At 37.5% G+C, this 12,929-nt stretch overlaps 1 protein-coding gene across 34 annotated transcripts in view; it reads right to left on the reverse strand.

Moving 5' to 3' along the window:
• Positions 1 to 12,929, reverse strand: part of PARD3 (par-3 family cell polarity regulator) — a 424,727-nt gene that overhangs the window by 166,363 nt on the left and 245,435 nt on the right. For all 34 annotated transcript variants that reach the window (XR_014943142.1, XR_014943141.1, XR_014943139.1 and 31 more), the window contains 2 exons: positions 11,300 to 11,488; positions 10,615 to 10,785 (listed from right to left, as the gene is read on the reverse strand). Coding sequence is in view for 30 of the 34 variants with exons in the window: in XM_085538903.1 (XP_085395029.1) it covers positions 10,615 to 10,785; positions 11,300 to 11,488 (360 nt within the window). In the remaining 4 variants the exon portion in view is untranslated. The remainder of the gene's footprint in view (positions 1 to 10,614; positions 10,786 to 11,299; positions 11,489 to 12,929) is intronic.

The raw sequence follows: 12,929 nt of genomic DNA on the forward strand, positions 1-12,929 counted from the left end.
GACAGTGTGGGCTTTTTTCAGTATTAACAGCAGACAGCTGGGTCATCTTTTCCATATCGACAGCCTGTCAGAACAAGACTTCTGTCAGGGTGCAGAGAAGGAACTCCATTCAGAATCAGGCCGCCTGTGCTTTTTGAAGTGGTGCAATTTGCTTTCAAATATAATCATCACAGAAACCCCCATGAAACTCCAACACACATATTAGCAACCAATACACAAACACTCACACCTTTTATAATTAGATGAAAAATAACAGAACAAAAGAAAAATCAAGTTTCATGTTAACTTTAAACATATGTATTTTTCTATTCATGATGAGCATCTTGCCATTCTTGTCTGCACAGTACAGGGATCTTATGTTCTTCTTTCAGCCCAGTCCCTGGCACTGCTGCAGCACCCTGCTAGAGCTACTAAAGTCACCAGGGCAAAGCCTCTAGCTGCTCTTCACCAGAGCAGTTGGGTCTGGTCTCACCAGCACCCCAGGTAGAAGGCAGATGACCTGGGCTGTGCAAAGGCCAAGGAAGTAGGTGCTGCAGGAACAGATGGAAATAGGCTGCTTGCCCATTTGCACAGAGGAGAAAGTTGCAGGCATAGTCTTTTCCCCATCCCAGGGCTTTCCATCAGAAGGCTCCTGAATGTGACTTCCCAGTTGCAGAACCCAATCATCCTATTCTTTCCTGCATGTGCCTCTCAGATTTTTCAGCAATAGAGGAAAAATTATGTTTTCCCCAGAGAGTCACAGAGATCTCAGTGGAAAGCAGAACCCATGTGCAGCAAAGAAAGAAAACAACCTGACATCATCTAACTGGATCTATACACTCCATTAGCTAAGGGCACTGCCAATGCAGTTCCTCGGAACTAGGCAAGCAAACACCAGCCAGGTGACAGACCCAGCTTGATTGTCAGTGATCACAAACCAGCTGAGGGGATGGAAGGCCACTCATTCCATCACCTGGCCCCTCACCATCCAGCCTCTTGCCTGTACAGCCCTCAGCTCACCTGAGATCTAGCACCCTTCTGCTGACTTGGTAATACTATAAAAGCTTCACTGAGAGCATTAAACCAACTAAATGCCACGAACCGCATGCAGCTCTATTAAAAAGTAATAAATCCAAAGACAGATATGTTTTGCATGGTAATCGTACAAACTTAAACATCAAATCATTACCTGTTTTCACCAATGCATCTTTTATTATTGATGTGCAAAGTTGAATTCTAAGAACAATATGCCTACACAGATCCCACAGCACATAATTTACGTGTGCTGAAATGCAGCAGGGAACGCAAGATACTGAGAACACAGCAAACTCTTTGAAGCCACTGGGAGCACTTATTTCACTGGACTGGTCTCTAAATGAGCATAAGAGGAGCAGTTCATAGTTTCCTGAATTATAATAACAAGAAACATGTTTGTTGTGCTGCTTTTTCTTTTTTTTTTTTTTTTCTCCTTCAAACAGCTGCCCATTATTAATCACTCTACCCACATTTCCCAGAAGACTAAGAAAAGTATGCCATGAAAGATTTCTAAAAATCTGCTTGCGGGGCTGAAAAGCACTCAACAACAGCCTTCGCAGCAGTGGCTTTGAAGTCAGCCCGACGGACGAACAATTTTTGACATTTGCCTTCTGGCGTGTGGCCACATACACTGAGGAGGTGGAGATTTCCAAAACGCTGCATTCTTGAGTCACTGAGACCACAATCGGAGGTCGTGGAGTCTGTAAAAATTATTATTTCTGTTCAAAGCCATCATCTGTTTAATATAAATGAGATATTTAATGAAGTTCCAAATTGTCGACTTATCTTCCCCCGTTTGATAAGCACTGGGGAGATTTACTGCATCGGAGGGTCAACACAATTACAATTGGAGGCACGTCAAGCTGCAGGAGAATAATAAACTTTCAGTGGAAGTGAATTAGGCTCAGTAAGGTTTAAATTGTGAAATGAGGATTTGTTTTATTAGTTTTTTTAAATTGCAGATTACAACCGACAGCTTTACTGAAAAGTGAATTAAACAATATTTGTAGTAAAGAAATCCAAGGCAAACTCAAAAAGAGTATGAATGCTAAATTTTGAAAGACAGAGGAAAATCATACAGACATTTTACTGCTTGAGAGCTTAAATTTGCATTATAAATATATTAAATAATAAACTAACCTTCATTTCACTGCCTTTAAATAGGTATGAAAATACAGAGTGCTTTGGGATTTCTTCTCCCTGTGCTATATTGACGTAACAAGTGTCCGGCTTTTCATGAGCCAAATCACACGGTCTTTTTTCACGTGACAATCCATCAAATGTCAAAGTTATTCATAGGAAGGTCTTAAGAGATTTTCAGAAAGATACTCCCAAGAAAAGATCCCAGAATCAGAGAAATATGTGAAATTTACACCTGATAGAGTAAGTATCAGATAAATACAAGCAATAGAAGAGCGCTGTGTTCAAATGACTGTGTTTTGCAAAGTAAATCATGTATTTTACCATTTTCAGGAGGAAAACTTCTCCCATTTCCAATTAGCATCAAAAAATAAATAAATAAATAAATAATCAAACAAAGGTATAAAAATTCAACTACAAAAATATTTTACAAAAGATTCAATGCCTTTCATAATAAAAAGAAAAATCAGACAGGAATTACACAGTGACACACACACACAAAAAAAAAAAATTATTTTCCTTGCAATGCCAATAGAAAGACTATGTAAGAAAAAACATTTAATTTGAAAACTGTGCTGTGGGCAAGACAAAGAGATCAACAATCCAAAGTAAGATTACAGCTGAAATAAAGAGCTGCGCCTCCTAATGCATTTCTAATAAAGGCCTTGAATTACACATTCCAGCTTCTTTCCCTAGCTGATACTAATGTTAGTCAGTATAATTTAATTTAACTGATAACAATTTGATAATATAAACAAAGATGTATGAATTCCTGACCTTCATTAAAGGATCAGCTAGAAAACAAGCCAGGCAGCAAACTCATCCCTAATATGTTTTATCAATAGCCACCCTGGCAGCAGCACTGCTTGCTACAAGAGTTCAGAGTCATGGACTAGTTGAAATTGGACAGATCCTCTGGAAACCACCTAGTCCAGCCTCTTGGTCCAAGCATCACTCAGTGAGAGCAGGTTGCCCTGGGACTTTCTAAGCTGGGTTCTGAATAACTATAAAGATGAAGACTCCAAAACCTCTCTGAGCTACCTGTACCAGTGCTTGATCGCTCTTCCCACAGAATACATGTTTAAAGACTTTTCAGTTTGTACTCTTAGTCTTTTATCCTGGCACTGAGTACCACAAAGAAAAACCTAGATGAGGCTTCTTTATTCCCCCCATCATGAATTCACAGACATGATAATAAGATCCCCCCAGGCTCCTCATCTCCAGGCTGCAGAGTTTGTTCTCTGTATCCTAGCATTTATCTGTAATAAACGATCATATTAGTCAAAATACAAGAAAACCTTACATACTGCAGATTGCCTGTAGTCCTTTGCTCTCCATTCTCTTAAAATAAAAATAGAAATAACATTCTTTGTCTTCTTCTTTTTTTTTTTTTTTTTTTTTTTAAATAGAAAAGGTCTTTACCCTGGCCTTTTGTCATTCAGATAAGAACCAGCTGTTAGCTAAAGCACTATCTGTACTAACTAGCCCAGCTGCTGCTTATCTAGATGATAAAAGGACTACTAATGCAGTCCCTTTTACTTAAACACCACCATCCATCCTATCTAAAGTTATGCACATATATATATATATGTATTAAAAAAAAAAAAAAAAACTTTACATGCAAGAACAGTGCCAAAATATTCAAAGCATAAACAATTTTTTTTTTCTTTTTTCAAAAAAAGAAACAATAATTGTACTCTCTTTTTCATTTGGAGAGTAAGTTATCCAAATACAGGCATGCAAGCATTATGGGTTTTAAGAAGCCAGTATACAAATTTGCTAAAATTTATGCTGCATTCAGGGTTCTGAAGCTCTTTCTATCACAGACAATCATTCTTCAGGCTTTCTTTATCCTTCCTTATCAGTGTACTATGGCTAATACGATATCCAAAATGCTTAAACTTTCTTTTTCAACAGATAATTTTACATTACTGCTAACCAACATTAACTATGGTTGAATTCCCACATTATGTATAAACTTTGCTAGATGGGAAAAGATAGGTAATAGCCAGTAAGAGGTGAATTTTGACTTACATGCACAAACATGATTTATTAAATGTAAATGTAATTAGGATAACATTTTTAAGTGTTGCATTCTTGTTCTGGTAAAAATAAAAGTGCAACTTTGCAAAACGTATTTTACGTTTTATTATACGAAGGAGGAACCTGGGTCAACCCAAGGCTGGTAAACCAGCAGGGACAGCAAATGGTTAAGGGAGACAAAAAGTAATTCACAGTAAATGGGCACAGGTTCAGCAGGATGGAAGAGAATGACAGGATGAAATAAGTAAACATGTTTATATTTCCCTATTTTTTTAATAACTATTCTCTGGAATTCACACACTGACTACTAACAAACACTCTATTAGAAGCTCAAGTTTTTATTTTTTTAAAAATTTGCCAAAATTTTTAAAAATCCACCAAAACAACCCAAGAAATTAATAGAGTGATTAATGATTTTAAACAGTACCTTTCATAGGATGCCCATACTGAAGATAAAAAATGTTCTTCAGGTGCATCAGGCAAAACTGCTGGCCAAAATGTATAACATACTAGTAAGAATGGCTGTGGTGCCAGAGGACAGGTGATTGCCCATCTTGGGAACTACAGACCCAGGAGCCTGGCCTTCAAGATGAAATGGTGGGATTTACAATACAGAGTAAAATCATTGAGAATGGCTAACACAAGTTTGTGAGGAGGCAATACTGGTCTGTCAGAGGAAATCCTGCCTCACTGACATGCTGGAGTTGCACAAAGATGCCAGTAAGCTCTCCAAGTTCTCTCAGGCAATAAAACAGACGTAATACATTTGCGTTTTCCAAAAGCCTTTCCCATAGCTTCATATCAAAGGCTTTACAGAAAGTAATTTTTCATGGAACTGGACTAGGTTTTCATTTGATGAACTGAAATCTGGCTAAAGGATTGGAAACACAAATCAGTCTTCAGGGTGGAGAAAAGTCAGCTGTAGATTCCCCCAGAATTCCAGGCTGGGAACAGCTTAAACTGATGAGCAGCTTTATCAATGACCTGGAGAAGGGGCTGAACAGTGAAACTGGTGTTTGGAGAAGATATTAAAGATTTTTTGATAGTTAAATGAACTCCAGAAGGACTTCATAAAACTAATACAGTGAGGAAACAAACAAACAAACAAGGCATTTGAATTTTCAAGTAAGTAAGCAGTGTAGTAAAGGAGAAAAAAAAAATGATGCTGAATGTTTTATACTGGAAAGAATAGATGTTTGCTTGTTTCCTTTGTTTTTCATTTCATAACAAAACCACTCACTTGAACAGTCTCTCACACTAATTTGCCAATTTTCTTAAGCAGCTGATTAGGTGATAAGGTCCTTATATGATCTGGATTAGTGACTTTCTCCACCTCAAGGTCCACTCTTTTTTCAACTCAACAACTGGAGCAAAGATGAACAGACATGCAGAAAAAAATTGGGAGATCTGCAAGTCGTTTGCAAATCTTTTTTTCAGGCAGGTTTGGCATGACATTATTTCTGTCAGAAAGGTGAGACAGATGAGAAAAACCCTTGAAATCTCCCATTTTGAGGAAAATGGTGATGTGCTCTCTCTTAATGGCAGACAAGTGCTGACTTCATGTGACATGAACAGAGTGCCTCTAAGCAATCTGCGCCTCTAAGCTGTCCAGGTTGAAGGACTGAAAAGAGCAGGATTCCAAAAGTAACAATTACCTTTATTTTCTTGAATCAGCACATACTGCCAGCAGCTGCACTCATCTGGCTGACAGTCACGCCTAAGCTCTGCGTACGCATTATGGTGATACAGCCAGCAGCTGTTTGCCCATACAGGCTAATTGTCATAATATCACTAATTAACTGAACACACACTGCAAGGAGCTCGAGTGTTTCTCCTTAAATCTTAAGCTCTTCAGTAATTTAAAAATAATAAAAAAAAAATCAACAATGAGTTAAAGACCCAACAGGCTGATGGCCACGTCCTGTGAAAACTGATCTGTTACATATTGGCCATATGTGATTATCAAATCAATGCTATTGGGTTTTTTCATTGTTTGTTTTTTGTTGTTGTTGTTGTTGTTGTTGTTTTGTTTGTTTGTTTGTTTGTTTGCCACTGCCCACACAACTTTGGAAATATAACTTAGAGTATCTCTGCTTATATAGGAAAGCTTAGTGTCAACCCACAATGCTAATCACAGAGGGCCAGGCTGGAAGTTGCAAACATAGATTTGAATAGATTTGAAAGGGAGTAGATGGAATCTTAGATATATCCAAATCCTATGCCCAATGTTAGAAAAAAGTTGATGTTATGCTAATCTAACAACATCCATCACATACTCACTGTGTGACTTGTTCTGAAGTGTCTGAGATATTAAATAAAGATTTGCAACTTTAATAATAGTGCAGTTTGCATAGGAAACTGTATTACTGGGCTCTATATAGATGCAATGCTTACAAGAAAAATTCTAATCCGCAGCCTTAACTTTGAGCTCATTCATAACTACCACTTGCTCCATACTTTTATCAATATTTACTACAGGATAATTCACTTGAAAACCTGGATAGGTTCTACTGCATCTCCTGGTGAGTCAATGAAAACTGTTTTGACAGGCAACCCTACAGTTCAGTAAAACCACAACAGCATCAAAATGCTTTCTACCTTCTGGGAAGTTTGTGGTCTCTTTTGAGTTTACAGTTATGTCAGAGCTGATGATGTAAATGATCCTCTTACTACTTCTCTGATGACAAGATACTATGGTTAGGGTGTTTATGTATGCTTTCATTGTTACAACAACTGATTTGGAAATCTATAGCACAAGAGCTGGTGAAGCTGCTTGAGAAGAATGCTGGTACAAAAAAGGAGTATCAGAGGCAGCCTCATGATAGATACTGTTCTGATATTCATGATAGAAACTATTCTGAAATAGTTTCTCAAGCCAAGTGTGGAAACCTAAAGAAGACTTTCTGACCCAAAAAAATAAGCAGCTCACCTGCAGCAAAAGGGAGGTGGCCGTCCCTGCCTTTCTTAGCCAGCACCCAGAGACTGAGCCATCCTCTTTTCTAGACAAGAATCAAACTACAAAAGGAATCAAGGACACACAAAATTTTTTGGTCTGAGAAGAAACACAAAGGGACAGTGCTCTGCAGTACTACAATGTCAAACCAATTCTTCCATCCTCACAATGCTTAGGACTAATTATTAAAATGAACATTAAAAATAAAAGAACTTGATATTCATACAACTTCCTTAAAATCCAATTCAAACTCTCTTTTACTCAAGAGAAAAGATGAGTTGCCCATCTTTCTTAAAATAACTGATTTTGCAAATACAAAAGAAATACCAGACTCGAAACCTCACTGGGGAAAAAGACAAGCAGGGCATTCTTTTGTTTTTCTTTTCTTTTTACTTTTTCTTTTTACTTTTTCTTTTTTTTTTTTTTTTTAATCAGACAGACAGCAAATGTTTTTATCATCCAGACGCTGAACATAATTATTTCTTGTGTTGGTATAAACACCCCTTGTACAGATTCCACAAGCTTAATTCCCCTCTGGAGATGCTTGGGGTTGCTCCAAAGCAGGGCAAGGAATTCCAGGAGGCAGAGGCCTGACCTTGGGCTGCGGTGCGGCACTGACCATGTCACCGGAATGGAATGGAATAAACAATTCTGTTGACAAAGCACTAAAGGGAATATAATCAGGCTCTGTTCCACTTAACTGTGGTTCTGCAAGACTAACGAGAGTGTAAGCTATTTATTTTTGTCAGTCACATGGGTACATACAATCCTGAATCAACACAGGAAAGGAATCAATTGAACAGGATCTTTATTATTATTAGTTTGAGGTGACACTTTTGGAGAACAAAAAGAGAGGCAAACCCGTATGAAATACCAGGTAAAATAAAGAGTTGTGTAAATGTAAAGATATCTTTTTGTCTTTGAGAAAAGAAAGTAAAAACTCTTTCCTGAAGAACAAGCAATTGAAATGTGTGACCGGATCTACCTGTGTGATGCTTTTGTTCCTTACCTACAAGCTCTTGAATTTGCCTTCAGACATATGCCCTGGTTTTTGGATTTTTTTTCCAGATATAAAAAATCTTCACAAAGACTTTACACCATTCTGGTAGCAGTTACAGGAATATTCTATTCAACACCTTATGTACCAGAGCATCTAAAAAATCAAAACTGCTGAGCTAAGCACAATCTAGACAGACATGGCCAACATGCAATGCACCCTGGGAAAACAACCATCACTGCAAGCTTCAGCCACACAGTGCTGCTCTCCAGAGGGGTCTCAGTCTACACATGCATTATTTGGGGGCTGAACTACCTAAGCATTATGCTCATATATGATCTTCATGTAATATACGTAAATAACATTAACATAGTTAATCAATCTTACATAAGAGTAATATCTAAAGTTTAAATCCTTATAATTCCTAAAAAAGGAATTAGGGTTTAATTCCCAAATGGCAAGAAAAAAATCCCTCTTTGCTTTGCATTTCACTGAAGTCTGAGCCTGCAAGGTTTTCAGAAAACATTCTTCAATGTTGCCATCTCAGCAGGTAAATACTTTTACGTCAGTGCAGGCTGTGCCTTCAGCATATTCAAATATGCAAAGAGTATTTACAACATATTTCTCTTGGCTGAATGGGATGACAGCATGTATTCCTGAGAATAAATGGTTACCAAAAAATAAAGATTATCACTGTACCAATAATTGCACATCAACACTTTTCCAAATCATGATGGCTCACCTCACTATTTTATAAAGGTGTTAGGAAATGCACAAAACCCACTAATGTAGGCTCAGACAGATACAGTTTCCCACCCTTCTGCTGATACAAACCCATCTCAGTGCATTTAAATCTGATTCTAAAATCATTTCCTTCATTTAGATCATAAATACTGTAAGCTATGCCACTTTTGCCAAATGATTTCTGCAAACAATAATTACATAAATATCAAACAGATGTAGGGCAGATTATTCTTAATGTGAATGATCGGCAATACTAACAGATCTAAGGAGCTGCTCCATTATGCTTATAAATACTGTCTAGATGCACTTGTTCTAGAAGACTTTAATTAAAATTAGAAAGAACACTTTCCATGCCCACCCTAGAAGAAAAAATTAAAACACTGGAAAAGATTAAAGATTTCTTCCTATGTAGAAACATACAAAATACACCTGAAATGTCTAGATTTAAGGAAGTCTCCAACTGATAGAATCTGTACCCTCTGGAGTTCAGAACTCTCGCTAACACAGGACATTTTCGAATATTAAAAGGTCAGAATTCGTTCAACACCAGGTGAGAAACCAGCGGGCATCCAAACTGGTTTTCCAGCAGTGTGTGCATATTTATTAAAGCTACGTATAAGCACTCAGTCAGGAAAAGCTTAATACTTTTAGAGAAACTAGTATCTTTTTCAATCAACAAAGCTGTTTTTCAAATAAGTAGCTAGGAACAGGAATTTTTTAAAGATCGATTTTGCACATTAAAAAGTAAACCCTGCCCTTTCCCCCTAGGCAGGATCTGCAATACTAAACCAATTTGTGCACATCATCTTTGAAGGATGATGCTCAAGGAAAAAAAAAAATCCTGATAAGACTTTACTGGTGTTAGCAAGAGTGAATGAATGACTTTTAGATGTCTTAAGAACAGATGTCTCCCTGATCTGCCATTCAGCCGCATCTTATTTAACTCAGTGCATTTCTCTAATGCATCAAAATCATTTTGAAGTCTAGCTCAGTCCTAGACAGCATCTGCAGCCTTTCTCAGTATCATATGTCCACATATTTCTACTAGATAACATTGTTTACATTAATCTAAAAGATAAAACTTATACAAATCACAAAAACATTTCAAAACATCAACACATTAACACAGCACTGGAGGAGACCGGAGCAGCAAAGAATATCAGAAAAAGAATCAGCACTGAGCCCTGAATTCAGTGCTTTGTACTTCCCTGAAATGAAGGCCAAGATACAACATATTGAAAATCAGAAATAGCAGAATTATTTGCATCTAGTTTTGAAGAATCTTTAAATGGAACTTCTAATTGCATAGATAAAATGCGGTAATGAAATATATAAGCTTTACTCTTCATTTAAAAAAATTCAAAGTGACAAAGAAGCAAGTCAATTGACACTAAGTCTATAAATGAAAGATTCAATAGACCTGCATTAATACCTTCAAAGAACAGAAATCACATAAGCAGTGGGATCCAATTACAAAATCAATACAGTTTTATTCAGTGTTTCCTGTTATCCATTGATGAAAATACTCAAAAGAAAAACTTTATTGATCTGATAATAAGGTTAACATGTCTAACACTGAAATTCAGATCATTTTGTAATTCTCTCTTTCTTTAGATCCTCAAATATTATTTTCCTAGTCTCAGAAGAAACGGGATGTCTCCTATAAAGAGAAATAACTTAGAAGAAGTTAAAAATCCCAACCTCAATATCAGAAGTGTATTACCTCATTGCATTTACTTATTCGCCTTGCCACAATAAGCTGAATCATTCCTCGTTTGTTTCCTTCAGTGGACATGGATCTTCTTAAAGTTTCCATAGCATCTTGATTTGTTTTGCCCAGTAATGATTCTCCATTTACTGCTATTAGTTGATCATTCACTCGAAGCCTGCCATCCTAGAAAAGGAAAGGTTATCTCCAGTCACACAAAATATGGTGGGCTATATGTAGGAATATAATAATATATATACTAATATATAATAATATAATAGGTAGTCTGATGGACAGAGGGGAAAAAATGAAAAAGAATCAAACAGCTGTACTAAGCCCTAACAGTTTATAGCTAAGTGGACACTGATGTAATAGCTTCTACTGCAGTCATTGTAGGAAATATCTTTTCCAATCATTCACAGACTTGCACTTCAATCCATTAGCATAATCTGTTAGAATAAACAGCGTTCTAAGTGAACTCTAGCAGAGATTGCTTGAGTCCTCCCTAGAATCTTTAAAGGCTGTTAAAATCATCCAATACTAAACAAGACTTTTTGTAGAAATCAAAATGTTACCTCCAATGGCACAATTCAAAAATGCTACTTAAAGAGCAATCTCATTTTTGGACCTGTGGTTATTGTCAGAATAGCATAATTCTGGAAAACAGAGGAAGACAAAGCACATAGATGTTCCTTCTTACCTTGGATGCTGCACCACCGTTAATGATGGACTTGACAAAGATTCCTAAATCAGCATGATTTTCTTTTGACCGATTTCCTTTGACACTCACACCAAGTCCAGCTGATCCGGAGTCATTAAGTGGAACTTCAAATGTCAAGAATTCCCTGGTGCCATCAGGTGTGAGAACAAGCTCTTCTTCTTCTGCTTTCTGTCAGGAAGATTAACATGGGATTACAGAAGAACATTTCTCTTCCTTCCACAGATATTAGAATTCGGGAAAATGCTTTCAATGGCAATGACACAATATTTTCCACAATAATTGTTTGAAGAATCACGAACAAATAGTGTATTTTCTATCACCTCCAGCTGATGCCTAGAATCAGAAATATGTTTGTGTCTAAGCGCTTCTCTGTCTAGTAAAATAATTGAATAGTATGTCATTACTGAATGTGTCATTAATGCCAACACACATAAACTATCTTATTAGCCAAAAAAAAAAAAAAAAAAAAAAGCCATATCTGAAATATTTTCTGATTTGACAACTTACGGCATTTTTAAAACATCATCATAATCTGTGGTATCTTTGTGATTCATGGGGAGAAACTACTTGTGAGAAAATTAAATTCAAAATCTATTAACTCCCCTCATTTTGTTTAAAACTAGCTGTATTAAGAAAAACAGAATATTACACAGCTGAGATCTGAACAGCACATCTCTGCAATTGCCAAGCTTAGCGTCAAATCCAGTTCAGCATGCCAATTTTCCTATCTTTTCTGGCTCTTCCCTTCTGTGTCCTCCTACCCGCATCTTTGGTTCTTTACTGCCCTCCACACTGTTTTAGCTTCACTGGGACAATCCCAGATTTTGAACACTTGGAATTATAATCACAGCCCCACCAGTGTCCCTGGCGCTGCTCAAGACACCCCAATGCTCCGAAAAGTCTTAAAGGGAAGGTGAGTGCCCTCTCACTTCACCTCAAAAGTGGCCCAGCCTTGGAGATGGATTGGAGCAGGGTCTCTGAGAAGCCCCAGGAGAGCAGTGGCACTTGTAGGGGCAGCAGGTGTGGACATGGTGCTCAGGACAGATGATAGAGAGGGCAAGTGTGTGGTTCGATTCTCACCCACATGAAGAAGAAACCATAAGAGAACATCCACCAGAATGTCCAGCAGTCAGTAGTTCCACTCTAGAAGAATTAGTCTGTCCAATATTTCCATAATCTTGGCAAGTAAGATTTACTAAAATCACCTCTCCTTTTGACTCTGATTTCATACCCATTTTTCCCATGTCACTCTCATCTCTGCAGATCTCGCTCCTGTTCTCTCTACTCTCAAACAGCTGAAGCAGGACAGGATGCACCGCAAGTTAACTTTTGCTTGCTGAACCATCTCTGTCTCTAAGATCTGAGGAAATCCAAAGCTGACAGGCTCTTCTGAAATCCAAACAAAGACTACTGCAGAGCTGGATGTGAAAGCCATGTGGAGTACAGCAGACTGAGATTATCAGTTTGGGCAAAGCATGCTAGTTTTGTCACCACTGACCTAGAAATTCAATGTGAAAATGTCACATGGGAAGGAATTCAGATTGCTGAGAGCACTGGAACAGCCAGGGGAAGGAAAACAGGAGCTCTGTCTTTTCCCATTTGATTAAAA

This window comes from Coturnix japonica, chromosome 2 (assembly GCF_054131305.1).
Source record: "Coturnix japonica strain WE chromosome 2, WE-NBRP24, whole genome shotgun sequence".
In the NCBI taxonomy this organism is placed as follows: Eukaryota; Metazoa; Chordata; class Aves; order Galliformes; family Phasianidae; genus Coturnix; species Coturnix japonica.